The 20,219-nt window shown below is 43.3% G+C and overlaps 2 protein-coding genes across 5 annotated transcripts in view; one reads left to right on the top strand and one right to left on the bottom strand.

The window, feature by feature from the left end:
• The window catches only part of LOC308402399 (tensin-2-like), a 34,236-nt gene extending 15,494 nt beyond the window's left edge, over nucleotides 1-18,742 (bottom strand). For 2 of the 4 annotated variants that reach the window (XM_080891209.1, XM_080891208.1), the window contains exons 1-4: nucleotides 18,474-18,742; nucleotides 14,990-15,985; nucleotides 7,115-7,220; nucleotides 6,983-7,020 (exon numbers count right to left, since the gene is read on the bottom strand). In XM_080891209.1, coding sequence (XP_080747335.1) covers nucleotides 6,983-7,020; nucleotides 7,115-7,220; nucleotides 14,990-15,112 — 267 coding nt within the window. In that variant the 5' untranslated portion in view covers nucleotides 15,113-15,985; nucleotides 18,474-18,742. Of the gene's footprint in view, nucleotides 1-4,751; nucleotides 4,785-6,982; nucleotides 7,021-7,114; nucleotides 7,221-14,989; nucleotides 15,986-18,473 lie in introns of those variants that run through there. The other 2 variants (XM_080891210.1, XM_080891211.1) reach the window with 2 other exon arrangements.
• Nucleotides 1,008-4,745, top strand: LOC308402412 (uncharacterized protein). The gene is made up of 2 exons (XM_080891231.1): nucleotides 1,008-2,433; nucleotides 3,769-4,745. Exon 1 carries the CDS (start codon nucleotides 1,149-1,151, stop codon nucleotides 1,971-1,973), a length of 825 nt encoding a protein of 274 aa, XP_080747357.1. The 5' UTR covers nucleotides 1,008-1,148; the 3' UTR covers nucleotides 1,974-2,433; nucleotides 3,769-4,745.
• Nucleotides 18,743-20,219: the final 1,477 nt, after the last annotated feature.

Genomic DNA, 20,219 nt, shown 5'->3' with positions numbered 1-20,219 from the left:
ATAAACGTGGGACGCTTTAGAGTCACTGAGTCCATAAAGTAGTTATAAAACTTATAATAGGAAATGAAAGAATGCAGAGATTCAGCCACAGGGGATAACTCTTTTCTTAACAGGTTTAATAAAGGTTGTTACTGGATAAAGTAGTCAGTTCCTGGAAGGAACAGTGGGAGACAGACATAACACATGCATGTGTACCCATGTATAAACATGAACATGCACACACGCACACAAAGAAGACCAGGGTTTGAACCCAGAGGCATAGAACATAGAAATACAGCAGGAGAAAGACATCAGAGTCAACAGGAAGCAATTTGCAACAGGATGTCAGCGCTGCTCGGCCTAGGTTCACACGTAACGCACACACAAATTACACGCAGAGCATACACGTGTCTTTGGTAGCTCTGCCAGCCTCAGGGTCTTCATTAATGCATGTGGACTGTAAGCTGGAGCCACTGGGAAAGGAGCCATCTGGTTCAGTTTGTCTCGTTGATCAGTCAGCAATTACTGAGGTGCCAGTGACAGCACGCGACCCCCCTACACCACCCCCCGCTTCAGGGGACTCGACGACTGTTACTGAACTCATTAGCCGATCGATTTATCAGGTGAAACGTCTTTTTTTTTTTGTCAATGAGAAACATCCATCCATTTAGTTTCTTTGGTTTATCTTGGTAAAAAAAAATGGTAGTGCTGAGCAAAGCAAGCAATTGATAACAAAAAGCTGGCCTTTTTGAGATGTTTGCTTCCTTGCTGGCAGCTAGATGCCAATATCGATGCCACTCTCGTGTGCATATAAAATAGGACGCTACAGCTGATAGCTGTCTCACAAGAAAGAGTAAAAATGAGGAATCACCAAAATCGGCGAAAATCTAGCTCCTGCTGTCTGCTTCCAGTCTGAATCCATCTCAGACAGACAGACGTGTGATAACTCTTGGCAAGAAAGCAAATATTTCCCCCCCCAAAATTATCTTTGAAAAGCTCTTTAATGTTTTCTTTCACAGTGTAGCTTAACAATAAATAAATAAATAAATCCCTGACTTTTAATCACTGTTTAGATCCACACTCTTTCCAGATGAATGTGCCTGATCCCATCTGCCGGTGGATCACTGACTTCCTGACGGACAGGAAGCAGCATGTGAGGCTGGGAAAGAATGTCTCGGACTCCCGGACCATCAGCACCGGCTCCCCTCAGGGCTGTGTTCTTTCTCCTCTGCTCTTCTCCCTGTACACCAACTGCTGCACCTCCACCCACCAGTCTGTCAAGCTGGTTTGCAGATGACACCACCGTTACTGGACTCATCTCGGACGGGGATGAGTCTGCCTACAGGAGGGAGGTTGACTGTCTGGTGTCCTGGTGCAGCCACAACAACCTGGTGCTGAATGCCCAGAAGACAGTGGAGATTATTGTGGACTTCAGGAAGCACACAGCTCCACTCCCCCCCATCATCCTGACTGACACCCCCATCACCTCTGTGGACTCATTCCGCTTCCTGGGTACCACCATCACCCAGGACCTGAAGTGGGAGCCCACCATCACCTCCGTCATTAAGAAAGCCCAGCAGAGGATGTACTTCCTGAGGCAGCTGAAGAAATTCAACCTGCCAACACGGACGATGATGCAATTCTACACTGCAATCATCGAGTCCATCCTCACCTCCTCCATCACCGTGTGGTACGCTGGAGCCACTATCAGGGACAAACAGAGACTGCAGCGTGTTGTGCGCTCTGCTGAGAAGGTGATTGGCTGCAGACTCCCATCTCTGCAGGACCTGTACACCTCCAGGACACTGGGGCGTGCAGCTCGGATCTCAGCTGACCCTTCTCACCCTGGACACAGTCTGTTTGACCTGCTCCCCTCAGGCAGGAGGCTCCGGTCCATTCGCACCAGAACCTCTCGCCATAAGAACAGTTTCTTCCCCTCTGCTGTTGGACACATGAACAATAACCGTATGACTGTTCCCGCCACTAACACATGACCCTACGCTGTGTTCACTGCATCATTCCATGTTTGCACTGATCCCCACCTGCACTCATGTATATATCTATCTACTTAGCACCAAAAATTCTTATTTTTATGTTTATTTAAGCGTTATCTGACAGTATGTTTTGCACTAAGTACCGCAGCAATTTCCTAATGTTGTAAACCTGCTCAACATTTGGCAATAAAACCCTTTCTGATTCTGATTAAACTTTCCCTCCTTTTAATCCCATCCACAGCACAGCAACTGCAGCTGGAATATGAATCTGATCTGACCACTGCCACATCCTGAATTATTCCTGGGAGAGGAAATCCAACACAGAGAGATCTGTCACAGCAGGGAAGGCAGAAGATAAATGTGAGTGTCTGAGACACAGGCGTCAGCGTGCCATGTAGAGGGAACGAGCTTCAATCTGACAGTCAACTCAGAGCTGACATCACGCCCCAGAGAGGGAGAAGTGAGTAAGCCTTCAAACCAGAAAGTGGAAAAATCTAAATTACCAGGTTTATTCCATGTTCTGTACTCTCACAAAAAAGTCACTCATGCCCAAAGTTGCTGAAAGCTAAAATAAAATCTGTGGGCTTTTATTTTTAGCGGCTGGAGAGATTCATGAGGCTTTACCTGAAAGCGCAACACGCCCTCTTTCTCGTCTTGTTAGCAGTCTGCCTTTCATCCTCCTGTCATCTTTGATCCCTCGTTTCTCTATTTCCTACCTCCTGGAGTCTGTCGCCCCCTTCTAATCCCCCCTCTCTGCCTCACTACTTAAAAAGCCGTGGGGCAGGATGACCACAATCATCCCTGCCATGAAATGCAGGCATGCACTCCTCCTGAATAAACAACGTCAAATGACAAAGAGCACCTCGATAAGCATCACGCGCATCAAAAGCACAGCACCAACTAACTAACAAAACTGACCCATGGGATAAAGCAATAAGGGCTCAAAGTGAAAAACCAAATGTCGAGGGAACACAAAGTAGACATAGGAAAAAAGGAAGACAGGAAGAGGAAAGAGGAGAGGCAAACAGGGACAGTAAAAGAGACTGACCGCTGGCCAGGAGAGAGATGTCAACAGCTGAACATGCCTCCTGACCACTGACACAGAGCAGAGAGATTTCTCAGAGCTATTTTAATAGAGCTCCTTATTTTAGACTAAATGTCCCCCAGAACACTTACAGGCTCATTTTGTCTATTTGTCTGTCAATCATCCCACAAAGTCTCTTTTTCAAGAGATCTGGCAGTCGATTTTGAGGAATGTGTCACGTGGCTGCCTCATAACTAACATACATTTGGAGCTGGTCCCATTGTCACCGCATGCCTTTTGACATTCAGCAACTGGAAAAATAGCAGCAACTGAATCAAAACTTTCTATCTGCATCCCCTGCGCAATACAGTGACATCATCTAAGCAGACACCATTTTTTTTAAAACATTGTTATGACCCTGTTAAGAAAATGGGAGCTGTATAATTCCTGGAATATTAAACAAAGCATTACGGTGTGGCTTAGCCTCTCAGGAAATTAAAAAATATAAACGCTTTGAGCGTGCATCTGTGTGCACCCTTGTGCCCGCCGATGCTTTATTGTTGCTAAGGTGAGTAAAGCAGTAAAATTAAATTAACCGTGATAATTATTTGTGGACAAGTACATCATGGTTATAAAAAGCAGCAGCAGCACAGTGACAGTGATAAGCCACCACCCTAATCGAGTTACAAAGATAAAAAATCTGTTGGGATTTTGTAATAAACGGCATCCACTTTAAACATCTGTTGACTTCTCGTCTACCTTGTGCCCCAGCTGTGAGACGTGCAGGAGAAAGTGGGCGGCTTAAGACAACGGAAAGGAGAAGAGACTCAGAAAACCAGGACAGCTGGTCAAGAACTAGACTAATAATCAGCATCTGCTCGAAGAAGAAGAAAAAAAGGAAATCCAGCCTATAATCTGTTGAGCATTTGCAAACTGATCTGAATTCACATCATTTCAAACTCATGACCCTATGTCACTTCATATATCAGCACAAAACATTAGGAGAACAGCTGGTGTGCATGAGCAGACAGTGTAAAACCATCTGTATTTCACTGCATGACATTAGGATCCATCAGATGGTGTCAGGACAGGTGACTGGGTCCCTTTGTCTCTGGTGTCCTTTGGTCCTAAATGGTGACTTTGCATACACACAATAACAAACAGCACAGCACTGAGGCAGTAGACGGTAATCTGGAACCTGCATCATCATATCTACAGGATTAATATTGATACAGTTAAAAGTAATAAAGTACAAGCAAATAAAAATACACAGACACAGTAGCAGACACATGCACACAAATACATCCAATCAAACCCTTAACAAGTCTTGCACAAAATGTATTATATATAAATGAATGAAACACAGATTAGGCCCAGTTCCCATAAACTACTAACCTGCTCGACTGTCTCATGAAAAAGTAAGTCTTATGAATCCATTCTCCAGTTTAAATAATTAAAATCAGCGTATTTTTGTAGGTCACAGCAGGAATCTCTGCTTAAATTTCTGCACTTTCCTTAATCACAGTAAACAAAATCCTCTTTCTGGGCAAAGCAAGAGCTCTCTGGCTACGGCTTTAATGGAATAATATGCACAATCACATGCCGCACAGTTTGAGCTAACACCGTAGAAAGATGGTAAGGCTGTTACTCGGTAGAAAATAAAAACCTAGACAAGCTGAAACTGATGCTGCAGCTGAAGGCGAACTAAAGCAAAAAGCTGTAGTCAGTCAATATAGAGCGGAGCGTGTTTTTACCTCACAACAAGCAGCTTCAGTCTTTCCCTCTGCCTCTGAGCAGCGTTGTGTGTAGAGTGTCATACACTACCTCCCTCTCGGCTCACTCTCCTTCACCAACTAAGTTTGCCCCCCCCCTCCCTCTCTTGCATACACTTGCAGAGTGCCAGCAGCACATGCAACATAGCGTTTCCCCTCCCGATTTGCCTGTGCCTTATGCACAGAAGGCAGCGACGCACATCAGCCATGCAAGCACTTCCCCTCGCACGCGTACATCAATACGCCACATGCAGACAGTGGGTGCTGATGTACAGTGACCTCTCCGGTGCCCCGAGGGAGAGTGATGACAAGAGGCAGGAGGACAAATAGCAGCGGGGACATACACTTGATGAGATGGGAAAAGACAAGACGATGCGCAAAGGATAAAAAATAGGGGGGAAAAAACATACTATAACTGTAGTGGTGACTGCTGTATCACACTGATGAAAGGATCAAACATTTGAAAAGGAGATAAGAAAAAAATGACACAGAGAAGGTGGGAGATGCTTTAACTGTGACGGCAAAACATCAGAAAAAGGAGCAATCTAACAGAGATTAAAGGTTAGAAGAGATGATGACAGTGAGACGCAAGAAATGAAAGAAGTGAAAAAGAAGGTGGTGCTATGACATGTTCTATAGCAAGAAGACAAACAGCAGAAACCTACGAGGGGTGGGGGGGTATTGGTATATGAAGCACACCAGTCTGAAGCCTTGACCCAGTGTTCCTTTTTATTTATGAATAGCCCCAAATGGGACTGATCACACGCACTCTCACACAGACAAAAACTGCCTCCCCAGCTGCCTCTCACTTATTTGCGTCCCCTGTGATCACTCACTCGCAGGCATCTGCGGCACTCGCGTTATTTTCTATATTTACCCGCTCAGACTTCTCCTATCCAGACTGATCATCATCCTGCGTGACGATATCCACTCACCGTGGCACCCGCTCTCCTGCAGCCTCCGAGAATTGTTTTTGGCTGTTGCCCCGGTGACCGGTGGAGGGTGGATGCATATGACAAAAATAATAATCCTCTTTTAATACGCGCAACTAAGTCACAACAGCTGGTAGAGGCGTGTCATACACCATTAGAGTGTGCGAGTTACCTTGGTGAAGAGAAGAGCAGAGAAATATATATGACAGGTCCTTCTGTGTGGCGCTGAGAGAGGGCAGGTGTGCTGCTTTTGAGTGCATGTATACGACTTGTGCTGCTGGATACTGAGTGAGACAAAACAGTCCCGCTCCAGCAAGGTCATGAACTCACTCAGTGGCGTGTGACACTGAGGTGATGTGAGTGGGGTCACATGAGAGTAGAAGCTGCTGCTGCCAATGGCTTGACATGAGCTGTGGATGGAGAGAGTGCTTCTCTCACACAGTTTAAATGAAACAGGCCACTCTTTGGGGGACTCTATAAGCAAAGGTCGGGACATCTTACTCAAAGTGTATAAGCAGCTTTTTTAAAACCAGGACTTACTAATGCACATATGCCGCTGTGGTGAAGCTCAGCTGAGCTTAAAGTGTTTACTGGGCAATTTCCTTTCTAATCACCAACAGACAAATGCAGATTGTCTTACGGCAGAGCATGTGGTTTGAAGCTGTGAGCACTAGCTTCACTGAGCTTTGTGAGTGCGTTTGTTCAGAGAGCACTACAAAGTGACTGCTTGCAAACAAGGGCCTTCCAGTTTTCCAGTTGAGAATCGTATTTGGCTTTCTTATAACAAACAGCAACTTATCTGTAGACGGACACACAGACGGCATTTGTTTGCAACGTGCATTATCCCCTGAGACTTCTCGTCTAGGCTCCTCCTCACTGATCCCTCACTGTGCATTCAGACCACTGACAGCTCACAGATCCCTGTTGCCCCTAATTGATCACCCCGAGAGCTATTTTCACAGTGCTAATGATGAGTAATGATGTATCATATATACAGTCATGACCTCTAAAGCCACAGACTTTATTAAGAGTCACTTTGAAAAACAACGGAGACTTTCCGGGTGCTTGAGAGCTCACCCTCTCATCCATGTTACTGCATGGATGAGTGCAGTTCTGGAGGCAGGCCTTCTTTAACCAGACATCTAGGTCAATGCACATGGCTTATTCCACTTAAGACTAACATCACATTAACGTCGGTACCTGACAAACCTTTGAAAAAGGTGCACAGTTTGCTCTGGGCAGGAGGAGGTAAGGTATGCAGGTAGAAAATGTATAGCTCACCTTGGCTTCACATGTCTTGTGAACTGTAACCTTGCACTCTGTAAGCAAAAAGAAGCAATAATTTACTCCGAGAGTCAGCGAGCTGCTCTGACCTGCATCTAGATCTGCTACCACCCTGAGATGTGGACTCACCCTTGCAGAAAGCCGCAGGGGTGTCAATGTTGTGCTTGCACACATCACACATTCGTCTCCTCTTTAGTGTTTTCAGTGTGAAGGCATGGTTCCCTGACTTGGAGAGCTGCGGATACACAGGACAATCAAATCTGATCACCACACACGAGACATAGAAATGTTACAAAGGACGAAATAAAGGCTCCTCCTCAGTGGAAATCATTCATTTAGTGAGGCGGTAACTGTGTGCATGAAAGCAGCTTGAAACCATCGATCCCCTCGTGATAACATGAATAGTAGATTGTGGGCCTGCTTAGGTTTACCAAGTTTCTCAATTTGAGTTTAGCATTCTTCCATCTGAAGCACTAGATGTTCACTATCCCCTGCGTGGCTGCTGTCAGTACAGATATGCGCTGGTTTAGTGATACACCAGCATGAGCACTGGTGTCCTACCTGCTGTACGTTCAGCTTCCTCCACTAATATCAGCTGTCGTATCATGTTGTCTTTGAAGGCATCCTGTTGTCTTGTCTTTTAACTTGTCCTTATTCTGTCTCAGTCTGGGGGCTAAGACTGAAAAATGAAAAGCTTTACATGCTGCTGTTCCCAGTCGACTGTGCAGTATGGTCACAGGCAAGACGAATTGAACCTAACAGATTCTGTCAGGGGATAAACGTGTTTTAATCTTTTTATTATTTTACCGTGGTCACTGTTTTAAGCTTCTCTGTGTCTCCATACTGATCAACCACAACTTCACAACTGTCAGGTGAAGCAAATAACAATGATTGTCACATTAAAGTCCTGCTAGTAAAACATTCACATGGGTTCTCGCATTCCTGTGCATGTTACTTTTACACATCGTATCCCCAAGTGTATCCAAAGTCTGCCTTACTCCTCTTTTGGTGATGGAATTCCCAAAAGCAGTGGCCTCCCCCGGCAGTTCAGGAACATGGAAAAAGTACCAAAAACACTGAGATGTCCCGTAAACTCCTCTACTCCAACTTTTCACCAACTAAAAACTGAATCCTCATGTTCCCCTGGTTTGACCTCTAGCGTCATTGTCAGGTTAACCTTTTTTCCTATTGGCCATTTCCCTGACTAATTTATGACCAATATTATGAATACACACATGCATTGTCATCATCTCAAAGAACTGTGTTGCCTGCATACATACTGACTTTGAAGATAAATCTTTTTCAGCTAAACAAAAGACTAATATTTAACTTACATTTAGTCTCCCTGTTAGTCTGGCTTAAGTAGCTGGGGCTTCTCCTCTTTGAAGACAGGCTCAGTTTCCTGTCAACATTTCAAGGTGGTACCACACTGGGCAGTCCTGGCAGCTGTGTAAACCCAGGGTTTGAGCTTCTTTACGCAAAGCCAAAGGTACAGTAAATCTGACATAAACAGGCTTAGTATGACTGTTCACTCTCTCTCAGAAAACAAACAAACATTATTTTGCTTAATATGGTGGGAATGATGATTGGCTGCATTATTCTTCATGTAAGCACTAATAAAAAAAATGATCATTTGAAAGCAACGATTAATTTGAATGTCTTTAAGGCACATCCACACACAGCTGTGGTGAAGATATGCACTCTAATAATTTCACCTCCCTGACTCATAATCCATGGATTTTTCTTTTTATAAACTCATACTCAACTGTCCCAGCGAGAAGCGGGACAATGTTTATACAGAGTTATGGCAACGCCCTCCCAAAGCAAAACCTTTTGACGGCATGTGAAGCAAATTAAACCATTACTTTTTTCCTAGAGCAGAGGATGAGGAGGGGCCTGGAAACATCAGGAAGGAGATGGTGTGAGAGTGCGGTATGTGTAGGAGAGGTGGAGGACAACAAACATCCCATAGTACCACTACATGCTGAAATTTCCCTTCATGTTAAATGCCTGTATCTAATTAAAATAAACACATCTCAGCTGAGACATTTTTTTGGACGCCTTGGTTTGACTTTAACTCGGGAAGTTGAACGCCGGTTTGGTCCCTCTCACAAATGATTATTGACTGGCCTCGCTTCCCTCACCGCCTTAAACGGTGAGTGTCGCTAAACTGGAATGTTTTATAAAGGAGCCTTGCCTCTCAAGTGGAGTGTACACCGTTTAAATCCTTAATGACAAGAAATGTCAACTGAATGTTTTATGCGGCCTCCCCTTCAGCTTTTGTGCGGCTGCTTATAATGCGAACGTAAACGCAGCTGATTTGCAGACACCGCGCTTTGCAGCACACCATATAACAGCTGCAAAGTTTCTGACTTGCTTCATTAAAAATTCCAAATGCTCTTTAATTTGACGTTTACTTGCTTACTGAACTCAAGTGTTTCGAATCCAATTTCAGTTGAAAATAAAGGTTTACCAAGCAATAATGTTTAAGTCTCAAATTAAAGCACTGCAATTTATTTTAATCTCATTTTAAATGACCTCACGGTTAATAATCAGGAGCTTTAGAATAATACTTTTTTCTTGAAAATACACTTATTTGCTGTCTTACTAAGCGTTAGACGAAGGCTTCTCCTGTTTGTTCGCTAAACATGGGATTACATCCAAGAGGTGGTTAGAATATTACTGTTATAATTGTTTTTTATGCCTTTATCACGTCTCGATTATTGTAATTAATCCACTTTGTTCACTAGTCTGAAGGAAGCTTCTTTGGAGCGTCTGCAGGTTGTTCAGAGGCTTCTGTCTAAGTCTTTTAAGTACTCACATGTCACACTGTTACTAATTCAGTTACACTGGCTCCCCATTAACTTTTGGGTCCACTATATGATTGTGGATTAGACTTTTAGAGCTCTGCATTGACACAAACCAGCATACATCAGTGAACTTTTACATCCATACATGCCCAACCTGTCCCCGAGGTCATGCAAGCTGGGCCTGCTGGCTGTGCAGGATACAAGGCTGAGAACTGAAGGGGCATTGGCTACTGTGGCCTCCAAACATACAACTCGACCCTTCTGAGAGAGCCTGAGAGCTGTGGACCCAGTGATCTCTTCTAAAAGGCAGCTAAAATTGATCGATAAAAATTGATTATTGATTAAAACTCATTAATTGGGTAACCTTTTGTTTTGACGTTTTAGCATTTTTGTTGTGAAGCAGTTTGTGATATTTCTTTTGAAAGGTGCTAAAGTTTTACTTGCCTGCTTGACAGTATGAATGTGAGCAGAGGGAGCTAAGCATGCTATTTGATGGTGGGTAGGTGGATTAGAGTGGGCATATATGACTATAGAAAAAAAAGTTGCTAGAATCTCAAATCCAGTGGTCAATTTTCTTCCACTTATGCAATACAGGTTTTGTGGGGGTCATCCCTCAATCAACCTAATCCCCAAGCATGTCTTTGGACTGCAAGAGGAATCCCATACGACACTGCGAGAACATGCAAACTCCAAACAAACCGTCCTTGAGTCTAGGATCCTCTTGCTGTGAGGCCCCAGAACTAACCACTGACTTTGTCCAGTCATACTGTTCATACAGTATGGAGTGTAGATTAACACAGATCCACCAAAGAAAGGATTTCCATAATGAAATCACTGTTGCACTCATTTTCTCAGGCTGCCTAATATTTGTAACCCATCTAGCCACCAAGCCCTCTGAGATGAATTTGGCTGTTGCCTCTGATGGACCGCGTTACCATCATGCTGTACGCATTGATCTCATAAACAAAAGAACAGAGTACCGAGTCATCTGACTATCGACACGTGCTCATATAAAGGGTAACATCCAGTGAATGTGATGCATCTGGGTCTGTGTGTGTGGTAGTGTGGAGTATATGGGGGGGAGGGCTGAGGGCATATGAGGGGAGAGGATCACCATCATCTCATCTCAGCCGTTTACACTCTGAATGTTCTTATGTAACCCGTGAATATTGGAGATTGAATCAATTGGACTAATGCAATCCAAAGAGATGCGGTACACACAAATGCATGTGTCACTTCACAGGTCTGAGATCGCCTGCAGAAATGTTCCCTCGGCTACGACACTGCAAAAAAAGCTGCAATCATCACTCAACGTAAAGCAAACTGAATAATTATGGAAATAAATTACAGGAAAGGATAAAGACAAAAATCATTCAGCGGCATAAAAGCAATGTAATATGTGTAATACATACCTTGGAATTATTTTGTATGACATATGGGGACAGTACAAACTCTAATAGCAGTGAAGTAAACAACACTTGCAATGAAGTCACAGTTAGATGGCACGTGACTAACAAACACTGCATCAATTTTTCCTTTGTTTTTGCCGCGGGTCAAATAAATGACAAAGATTTTTAATGTTGCAAATCTTTGCCACTGAAGAAAAATCACTCAAATGTAGCTTTTTACATTTTTATTATAGAGATATGGCATTAAAGAAGCATATCAGTTCCACGCTATAACCGTGGCACTTTCCATCTGTTGTTGCCAGTAAGTCAGAAAGTTGAACCTGAAATATCAGAATGGGTCAAGGCTGCTACCCAGTGGACACACTGTGGCAGTGCAGCACATTTTCCAACTGAGGACGTTTTCACTGTTAAACTTATTTGAAAAGCATAGACAGCTGTATATTTTTTTTCATCATGGTGATGTAATTCGTTTGGATGTACTGCTTTTGTTCCAGCGAACACATTCTTGTTACTGCTGTACTTATATTATGCAGTGCAGTGAAATTTGGTTTGAAGCTCTTACAAAAGTTTAGAAGATTAAGTTAAAGCTATAAAAGTATCCAATAACTACACGGTAGCACAATAATACTGTGCACCAGTTCAGCAGGATGAGTAAAGTGGCATGTGCCACAACATCTAGTGTGAAATTAAATAGTTGATGGATCAGCAATACAGTGTGTTACATTGGAAGGATATTTCCAGTCTTTATTCGTTCTTGGCCTGGTTCCGAGCAGCCACAGCTCTGGGGGGAAGCTATTGTTCAGCCTGGTTGTGTGGGTGCGACAGATGGCAGTAGTTCACAGAGGTGAGGGCATGGGTGTGTGGGGTCCTCACGGCTTTCCTGAGACACCGATTCCTAAAATATCTGAATGATCCCTCAATCAGCTGACACACACGTTTTAAGCCATTCATTATTCATCTGACATTTTAATCAGAATCTTAGGGAACAGTCTAGTTAAATAATAACCTTTATAAAGTACTTTTGGTATGTGAGCAGAGAGCACATTTAGTGGTAGTTATCTGTCAATTAACTCAGGATAAAGAACAGTCCTTTCCACCTATTCCAGCTTACTTAACAACATTAAGTAAGGTGAGCCAAGTTAAACAGCTTTGGAGAGATGCTATCATCATGAAACTGAAATGTACGGATTTAAACTTGTACTAAAAACAACATTTTCATGTGAACTGAACATGTCTTTTCAACTTTGAAGTTCAGTTGTTACAACAACACCGTCGTTGTTGTTTGCTCGTCTAAAAGTCATTCGATCTTTAAATTTTTCCCATGATGGCAAAGCTCGCTTCTGCTTAACTCTTGCTGCACATTGTTTGGATTTTGTTCAAGCAGCCCATCACTATGGGTCTGGTTCAGAGTGTTTCTGAATATAACTATACAAAAGGATTTTGTTCCATACAGAGGGACAGAAAATTACACATCGGGAAAGCATTTTTAACACCACGCTCAAAAGATCAGGGCGACAAGAAGGACAACGCTGTCAAATAACTGGAGCACAACAAGAAAGCCAAAGTTTAGTTTAAACTGGAACTGCACAAACAACTGTCGAGGCATTTGTCATAAAAGCAGTACAGTTCAAAGCTGAGGTGATGCTGACAAATGCTTTGTCATTTTAATTTGACTCAGACAGTAAACACAAACTTTTTGGCACGATTTGCTAAATGCTTTGAATGCTTTAAAAGTTTGAATAATTTGAGCTTTCTAATGAATTTTACTGAGTTTTTTCAACACTAGGACTGAATATATGCTACGCTGTGCTGCACAGGTGTTTGTTAGATTATGCCCAACCCCCTTTATATGCAGTGATACCAGTAAGAAGGATCTCTGTTTGCACGGACATTCAGTCTCCAGAGGCTCCTGTGGCTATCAGCAGTGTTGCAGTATTGCATTGCAGCATTAGAACCCCACCCCATTTGTTTTTCGCAGCCAAAGTCTGTGTCATTCTCCAGGCATCTCCACTGACCAAAGAGCCCGAAGGACTTCCACATCTAACGTGTGGATGAAGAAAGGGACTGAACTGCATTTATTAGGGCTTTGTTTTTTTTACCCTGGCTTTTTAAAATGAAGCTGTAATGCCGCTTTGTGTCGTGAGAGTTTTCTGTCATGTGCCTCAATACAAAGCTTTAGTTATCTGAAATATACACTGTACCACTGCCTCACATTGGCAAAAATATACAGCTGCAACCACATACGCACACACGCCTGCATGCATGCACGCACGCACGCACACTGTAAATAAATACAGAGTACAGTGACACACGCACGCACACCTCCTTGGCACTAAATGCCTCATTTCTTTTTTCAGCGGCACCTCACAAGTGATGACATGCTGGAGACCAGGAGTCACAAAACTCTCACACGCACTCACACACAGACATACAATCTGCCCAGGAAGGGACGGGAGCAGGTGGCGAGCCAGGAGTGTGCTCAAGTTCTGGCTGGGTATTTATAACCTGCAGGAGTAGGGGGCTGTCGCCTCTAAAAGCTATGAAAATGCTCAAAATAGGAACAAGAATTAGTTCAGATTTTCATTTGTGTGAAAGAGAGGAAAAAACTCTCCCCCCCACCCCCCCACCCCCCCACCAAAACCAAAAAAACCCCAAACTCCTGCACTGTTGGTTGCATGTACAGATTCACACACTTCATTCTTCTCCACTTCATACGAGTCCGCCCATTCAGCTGGGACTATGTCATCATAATTTGGCATGCTCTGACACACACACACACACACACACACACACACACACACACACACACACACACACACACACACACACACACACACACACACACACACAGGAAAACACAAGCAAGGGATATGAAGCCGCAAATGATCTAATGTTTTTGTTCCAGCAATATCTCCAATATCAGAGAGAAACTACACACTCGTCACACAGATGTCTGAGCTTTCAGCTTCATTTCACTGTGTGTTTTATTAAAGATGCACAACTTTTTTCATTTCCTATTTACCTTTTTTGTTCTTTTGCTCTCTTCTAACACTGACACAGAGCATGCCACAATATGATTTACTCTAACATGTGAGAACACACATATTCCAGTGCGCATACCAGGAGGCTTCATGCATGTGGAAGTGTAGCTTGCACCTAAATCCATAGATGTTCCTAAATAGAGGCTGCAGACAGGCAGGCGGTGGGTCAAAACCAGACAGTAACTTATACCACTTCCTCCTGAACCTTTGATACCCGAGGAACATCATTTAACAGCGATCGCATGAATCCTCCCTTCCGCTGCTCTGCATACCCCCCTTTTTTCTTGGTTCACTGTTGATGACTGTGGTTTTAGTTTACAGTTTATTAGCTTTCTTAGCTCACAAGCTTCTGAGAGAGGTCTAAAAGGAACATGCCAAACACTTTGATCCCTTCGGTATGCACACTTCTGTTTATGATGTGCTGCTGGAATATTTCATAAGAGAGACAGAGCAGCTCTGGAGTCCAGGCCTCGTCTAATTTGGAAACACAGTGGCAATTCTTTGGATTCCTTTGGTTGTTATCAAGCATGTGATGAGTGTATAAGTTCAGCCTCTGCTGCTGAGTCAAATGGCAAAGCAGATCGAGCGGGTGCTGTGGATGTAAAGTGAGAGCTAGAGTGTTTCAAACTGACTTTAACAGCTGATCTCTAATGACCTGTGATTTTACTTTGTGTTTATCTTCAAACTGCACACGTTTGAGGATGGAACTGTGCACAACCAGCGTGTTGATGGTTACTCACTTACCTCAGCAAGCTGAAGGATTTCAGGAGGTACCTCAGGGTCTGCCTTCACAGGGATTCCTCCAGTTTCTGTGTCATGTGCGTGCTTTTGTATCCCCACAGTGCTCGTACTGTGAATGCACCCCATTCTTGCAGCAAACACGCCTCTTGCACCTCTAATCTTTAAATTTCCTCAGCTCCTCGCGAGTGATTTCCTCTTCTCTTCCACCCCTTTCAGCACTTCATGTTTTCTCTCTTCTTGTTCTCCAGCATGTTCCTCCGTCCTTCTCAGCGACTCCTCACACCTCTGTTCTTCGCCTCTGACGGCTTACCCTGCCTCGAAACCCACCCCAGATAACTTTCCACCCCCTGACTTCTCTTCTTACAACCGCTCTTTCTCCCTCTGTCACCAAGAACCTACCCTTCAACCCACATCCCCTTACACTCCCCCTGCGCCCCTTGCTCTCTGACTATCTTCACTCTGAAAACATACAAGCATACACTCACCGCCTCTCTCTTCCCTCCCGCCCCCCTCCACCGTTTCCACTTGCTAATAACTCCTTCTCTCCAGCTTACAGACCCTCAAATGTCTTGTGCTCTACACTTACAGACCCTCCAGTCTTCCCTGTCTCTCTCTCTCTCCCTCCCTTGCTGTGCGGGAGAAGGGGGCAGCTGTTTTGGCTTGTTGATGTCAAACCCTTCCCTTATGCTTTGGCTTTACTGCAGCTCCTCTCACGCTCCTCTTCCTCATGGGAGAGTGATTAGTTTGAACCTCTTTCACACATGTCATCCTTCTGGTCTCTGTGGCTTTGCTCATGAGAACTTAACTGCTGGCTTGATAGCACTGATCACTCTTCTCCCTCTCCGCATTGTTTCGAGAAAAAGTCTTCTATCTCGGCGTGTCCCATGGGCGTTTATGTAGCCTAAAACGTAATCAGCTTCACCTCCTTTTTGACAGGACAAATGACATCATCACCGACCTCGCTTTATTTCCTCACTTGGATGCAGCTCTCTCTCTCCACTGAAATTAAAACAATGACACATTCTGTGCTTAAATTTTAGATCTGTGTTCATTCCTTCAGACTACAGCTCTCTCTTTCTGTTACACACACACACACACAACTGTAATCCTCAAACTGGGCTCCCCAGACAAAATACTGCTTCAATCTGGGGGTTTTTGCAGTTGGGAGGGGAAAAGCTTCAACAATAAACTCTTTTTAAAGCCACATTTTTAGGGCTTGGTTAGGCTGTACAAAGCAGTCTTTGGTTTAAATGTGAGACAAATCTGTGGCCGGGAGCTAAATTGGGCATCAAATCATCAGCATCTACAGCAGCAGTGAGAAGAAATCAGTGATAGTGAGAGATTAAAAGCTGTATGCTATAAATTCAGATAAAATCAAGGCAGCTTTCTTTGAAAACTTAACGTGTGGACATGAACCTCTGTCATTTTGTGGTGTGAAGTGGAAAAGGGTATGGAGGACCCTCCTGTGTGTGCCATCCTCTTAACTGTCATGGCGACAGGTGTGGGGGCTGGTTATGTGTGGATACAGTGGGGGATACAAGTATTTGATCACCTACTTGACCTATTTGTAAGTTTGCTCGCTTTCAAAGAAATGAACATGCTTTGACTTCTATGGTAGTTTCATGTTAAAAGGGAGATACTGAATATCAACCAATAACCCAGAAAAAAACACATTACACAAAAGTTATAAATAGATGCATGTCAACGAGTGAAATAAGTATTTGATCATTTAGTACTTGGTGGAGAAATCCTTGTTGGTGTGATCTTTCTTGTAGTTGGTCACCAGGTTTGCACACATCTCAGGAGGGATTTTGGTCCAGTCCTCTTTACAGAAACTTGGCAGCTCGAAGCTTCAGTTTCTGCCACAGATTTTCTATCGAACTGAAGTCTGGAGACTGGCTAGGCCACTCCATGACCTTAATGTGCTTCCTCTTTAGCCACTCCTTTGATGCCATCTTCAGTGTTCTGACTGAAGGAAGGAGGATTTTACACATTTTGCTTTCTCCCAAATCTTTCCTGAATGATTTAGATGCTCATTAGCAAACTTAAGATGAACCTGTACAACTGCCTTCTTGAGAAGGGGGACCGTACCACGATTTCAGTCTATTACAATCAGTGTTGGGTAAGTTACTTTAAATTAGTAACTTAGTTACATTACTAGTTACTTCTATCAAAAGTAACTCAGTTACTTCAAGTTAATCGTTACTTTCAGAGTAACTAGTTACTAGGGAAAGTAACTTTGGTTTTACTCAGAATTCTCTTGTTAATGTGTTTCTTCCATAACTTTGCCGGTCTTCTAGCTTGCTTACTTGCCACAAGTGCACTGTGCCACCTACCAATAGAAAGGAAAAAATAATGTGCACATTTCCACGAGAGAAATCCCACGCCTGATTCTATCCTAGCCTGCTTTTTACATCCAACACAAAAACTGCAGTCGTGGTGCTTTCGATTGTACTCAGAACTCGGAAATTCTGCCTTCTGAATAGGAAGATGTAGGTAACACCAGACTGAAGATGAGCTGCATACAGGGCTGGACTGGGACAAAAAAATCGTCCCGGGCATTTTGACTAGAGACCGGCCCACCATTATAGGAAAAATCATAAAACCTTTGAATGAAAACAAACGCTGTTGTGACAGTGATGTACACTGTTCTGATGGTATATATGCATCAATCTATCAATTGTTTGTTGTAAGACTCAGATAATTATTTTTTTAAAAGTGAGACATTTTAGAGAATAAGAAAGTATTTCCTTGTGCCCCCCTTTCCCTTTTAATGCCCTACATGGACCCCTGGCAACACTTTGCTAGACCCGCCCCTGCACAGTTACCAGCTGTCAGCTACTTAGAAAAGGATCCTGGTGTTATTTGTCTCTCAGAAACAGTTCATAACTTCCCTTCAACTCATTCATGTCACCTAAAAGGTAAACCTGTTTCTTCATCACAGCTCTGATGATTCAGTAAGGACATCTCCTGGTTTCATCTTCATGTTTCCCTCTCATCACATAACCAAACCGATATCATGACCAGCAGGTTTACAGCTGTGGCTCCAGCCAACATCAGCTGATACTAGAAACTAATATTAAATAAATTCTAACAACAGCTGATCAAGCTTAAACGTGCTGCTGTTGTTTAGCGCGACATCTGCTGGTTTCCTCTTTCTGGCGCAAAGTGGGCGATAAATAAACAAGAGAGAAAAGCCGATCAGCTGATCATTGATCGGTTTCATGATTGAAGTAGAAACAGGAGAGGGAGGGTGAGAGGATGAGAGAAGAAGAGGCAGCTGTGCGGCGTAAACACAGAATAACTCCAGCTTTGTGTCTTTTTCATTGTAGCTGAAACATAAACTGTGTTCCTTTTCACCTCAATACGAAACGCATGATATTTTCTCTGAATACCAGACGATTCCGTTTTTTACGGGACGGTTGGCAACTCTAATAATTAACCTTATGAACAAAATAAAGTTCAACATCAGTAACATAGCACCCACCCAGCTGTATAGAAACGGATGATCTGATATCCTCGTGTTGATGTTGTTCCCAGACCATCATGAAAATGTTGTTCCAGGTTCAACATTGCAAGTGACCAATCACATTGTTGTGACGTTATTCCTTTGCGCGCCAAGCCATTCGTGCATTTATGAAATTCCAATGTTGCAAGGACAATATCAATTCTGCTTACTGTTTATTAAAGGGTTACGGTTAGGGTTAGGGTCAGGGTCCGTTGATCGGCGGACAGAGGCGGTTTCACGCAGCTTAAGTACAGTTTTTTGTTTTAAGCCGGTTTTTCCCGAAGTCGCAAAAGTATGACGTCACAACATTCTGATTGGTCACATGCAATGTTGATCCTGCAACAACATTTAGTATGATGATCTGGGAACAACACCAACACGAGGATATCAGATCAACCCTATAGAAACTCCGTCATGCTAGCTAGCACGCAGTACGAAAAAGTCAGCATAACGAAAATAAACTCCACCTAAACTTGGTTCATATCTGACCCAGATGGACTGCAGGTTATAACTTCTTACCTGAAGTTCAGTTCACCTGACACTCTCGGACCAGCGGCCGCTTCGGGTCTCTCCCCTTGCCTCCCTTTTCCTTCATCCACCTGCTGGCATCCACCACTTGCTAATGTTACTGAATCTGTGGAAGCTCCGCGATAGCCACCACACGAAGTAACGAATAACGAGCCTATCTAAATCCCAGTAACGAGTAACGCGTTCCTGGTTTTGGCATAATAACTAGTTACCGTGCTCGTTACCACAATAATAACGTAGTTAACGCGTTAGTCCCAACACTGATTACGATGTAGAGTTTTACCAGATGTGACTGTGGTTCCAGCTGCCTTCAGATCAAGTTCCAAGTTTTGGACTGATCCACCATTAGCTCCATGAGCTAAGATCTTGCACAGAGCTCCAGATCAAGGGTGTCTGATGGTCATTTAAATTTCACTCACATATATTTCACTCAGTGACATGTAAATAAATTGAAAACATTTTAACTTTTGGTTGATATTCTGTCTTCCCCATCTCAGCACAACAAAGCACTCAGACCATGATTCTGCTCGCTAAAACTGCTCAACAGGACAGGTTATTGTAAAAAACACTGTTTTCCCCAATGCTCATGTTAAAACTGTTTTCACTGAAACAGAGTACCACAATGAAAGGGCACTCAGATCTTTACCCAAGTAAAAGGAACAGCACTGCAGTTCATATAAATAATATGCTACCCCTCACTCTCCCAGTTGATGCACCTATGGTATCTTTCTTGATGTGTTCACAAGATTTTCAGAAAACGTGACCTTTGACCTTGAGGTCGAGGACACTGATATTCAAACTCGACAGAGATCTTTAGTAGACGCACATATTGTATAAGTTTCAAAATCCTACGTCGCCTTGTTCTGAAGTTGTCACATTCACAAATTTGGATGTCCCGGTGGGGTGGCGACAATACCCCATCAGCCTTTTATGGCTGAGAGACAATTAAAATAACACTATTACAAAAAGTGTTTGATCTAAATCAGGGGTCTCAAACTTAAATTAACTGCACTCTCATTTCAGTGGAGGGCCACTTTAGTGTTCAAGTAGTACAAAACAAACAAACAAGAAAACACCCGCAAATATTTCTGAAAATGTAGAGTTTTGTTTGTTTCTTTAAAATTACAAATATTGTACAACAGGACACAACTACAAACGTGAAGGCAGTTTTTTTCCTCACTCTTAACTAACTGAAGC

This window comes from Rhamphochromis sp. 'chilingali' (genome assembly GCF_963969265.1).
Source record: "Rhamphochromis sp. 'chilingali' genome assembly, chromosome: 9".
NCBI lineage: Eukaryota > Metazoa > Chordata > Actinopteri > Cichliformes > Cichlidae > Rhamphochromis > Rhamphochromis sp. 'chilingali'.
The sequence above is the reverse complement of the archived record's forward strand: the minus strand, read 5'-3'. Positions and strand labels throughout refer to the sequence as shown.